At 37.1% G+C, this 2,519-nt stretch overlaps 1 protein-coding gene across 1 annotated transcript; it reads right to left on the minus strand.

Moving 5' to 3' along the window:
* Positions 1-604: 604 nt before the first annotated feature.
* On the minus strand, positions 605-1,916 carry LOC120171990 (protein TPLATE-like). The gene is made up of 3 exons (XM_039179578.1): positions 1,806-1,916; positions 1,268-1,723; positions 605-1,132 (listed from the first exon to the last, which is right to left on the minus strand). Exons 2-3 carry the CDS (start codon positions 1,577-1,579, stop codon positions 620-622), a joined length of 825 nt encoding a protein of 274 aa, XP_039035509.1. The 5' UTR covers positions 1,580-1,723; positions 1,806-1,916; the 3' UTR covers positions 605-619.
* Between the last annotated feature and the right edge of the window lie 603 nt (positions 1,917-2,519).

Consider the following 2,519-nt stretch of genomic DNA (forward strand, 5'->3'; position numbering starts at 1 on the left):
ATTTTTTTAAATTTATATAATTTTAAATCTTTAAAATTTTAAAATAACATTTTAGAATTTCGTTCTAACCTTCTACTCCTACTATTGATGTTATTGTTTTACCTTCCAATTCAAAGGTATCCAAACTCATTTCTAACATTTAATGTCTAAGTAATTAGCAACAACAAGCCACAAGGAATGAAGCATTTCAATCAATGACAATACACATTACTCGGATCGATGAGTGTTAAAGTATCTATGTATATAATTGTTAAAGGATCAATTATGTTTTTCATCACTCAACTTTGTATGTATTTTTGTTTTGATCAATCAACTGTAGAAGTTTTCAATTTGATCATTCAATTTTCGATTGCTCATGTTTTAGCCACCGTGTCATTAAATAATTAACAAGTTATGACAGAACTGATGGAATCTAAAGTTGTATACAAAACCAAGCGTTTATGGAATCTAAAGTCTAGTGTTGAACAATTGTTCTCCGATAATGAAGAACAGATGAAGCCGGTGGAAGATGAACAAAGGCACTCAAATCAATTTTCAACGACTCACTAATGCAAATCAAAATCATGACAGCAACAATGATTATGGCTCATGGAACCTGAAAACAGAAATATAACGGAAGCTAACCGATCTTCATGTTTCGATCTTTACACAACATGTGCCATTCCAGCAGCACAGCAGCTTGAAGAGCACGGTGCTCGGCTTCTTTTAGCTTCGACAGTGTTGAAGGTCCTTTAGGTTTACCATCTTCCTCGCCTTCTTTCTTCTTTTTATCTTCATCTTCTTCGTCTTCGCTCTCATCCTCCGATTTATCATCAGTTTTTGGAGTTTTCTTTGGCTGTGCAGCCTTTAACAAGGCTATACGTTCCATTGAAATTCGAAGCCTCTCAGCGGCAGCCACCTTCACTTCATCTTCAGGCATGTATTCAACACCCCCGTCAGTCAGATCATCCAACCAATCTTGTGGATCCGATTCAATATGTTTAGTGATCGATGCATCAGAAGCTCGGACTACAAATTTGTACATCATTGTGGTTGTTTCATCACCCAAATCCACATTTCTGCTCACTTCACTAGCTCCAAAAATCATCATGCCCAAGAAGCCTCCATGCCAAGTTTTTGCAGCATAGCATAGCTGTTACATGTTGGGGTTAATGACTAAATTTGTTTTTATCACTAGACAATTTTTGGGTAATAAACTGCAAATCCAGACCGACAATTAGAACATATCAATAAAACAGGTGATTTAAAGATATCCAAATGATCCTACCTGAAACCCAGCCACAGTGCGAATAATGTGCGAACAAACTCTATGAAAAGGCTTGGAATACAACGATTTCAGTCCACTCGAGAAAGGAGATGACCCATACTGCTGTGCAGCGGTAGCCTTGAAGCCGCTTCCTTCGTAGATATATGTGCCAGTGTATTCCACAATAGCTGGCAAACTAGGCCATAGACGGAAAAACTCAACAGGTGAAATTTTATGAGGCAAGAGAAGCTCAGTCAATGGAATCTTGTAAGGCTGACACCTCAAAATCACAGGTTCTCCAAGTTCTGGCCTTAAGCTTCTCTTTAGCCTCATAATTTGCGGATCCTCTTCAGAATAATCGCCATCATAATCTCCCACAGTCCCACTTCCAAAGAACGGGTAGTATAAGACTTGAACCAAAAAGCCACATCTTTAAAATTGAGAGGCACCTACCGTCACACTGCAAAGCACAGGATCCTGCAAGATGAAACAAATTTTAAGAATGATGTATATGAAATCATAGAACCAGACATTTTTATTTACAAAGATGAGAAGGAACCTGTGAAACAAGATTTCGCAACTGCCGTACTGCTAGAGGAGACCCATCCATAAAATACAAAGAACCAGATAATCCAACCCTAACATCAACCCGATTCAGTTCCAATTCGGTCAAATTTAGGTTTTGATATTCAAGATTTTTAATATTCAAACTTATCTCTTGTGAGATTGTAGCAAGTTCTTGACTTGACTAGAGAGAGTATTATATATTCCAATAGGTTTTGATGATGAAGATGGTTCTAGTTCACAAAAGATACTTTATTGATTTGACATGTTACTTTGTGGTCTCTGTCTATAACTCAAGTTAGGATGGTCTCTCCACTTCGGATTGTAAGTGTTTCAATATGGATTATATTTTTCTTTGATAATAAGGTCCTCTAATGAAATTACTAGTTTTGATAGTCGTCTTGGAGTGTTTGACAATTATCAATTTGATGCTCATTACTTGTGCAAAGTCCTTGGTTTGGGTAGGGGTCTTATTCGGCATTGTTCCTCCACTTGCAACATCCATTATCTTTCTTTTCATTGACAACAAACTTTCGTACAAGTATTAGATCAACAATTGATCGGATATCCCTTGTTGTGGACAACTTACATGCAGTTTTTTGAATCTTTCCAAATAAGCATGAAGTGTTACGGTATCTCTTTGTCGAATCCCAAAATTTTCTCTTCTAATGTTGGCATCTCCTGAAGCGAGAAAGTACACTCAAGGAAG

Source organism: Hibiscus syriacus, unplaced genomic scaffold (assembly GCF_006381635.1).
Source record: "Hibiscus syriacus cultivar Baekdansim isolate YM2019G1 unplaced genomic scaffold, ASM638163v2 tig00111841_pilon, whole genome shotgun sequence".
NCBI classification, from domain to species: Eukaryota; Viridiplantae; Streptophyta; class Magnoliopsida; order Malvales; family Malvaceae; genus Hibiscus; species Hibiscus syriacus.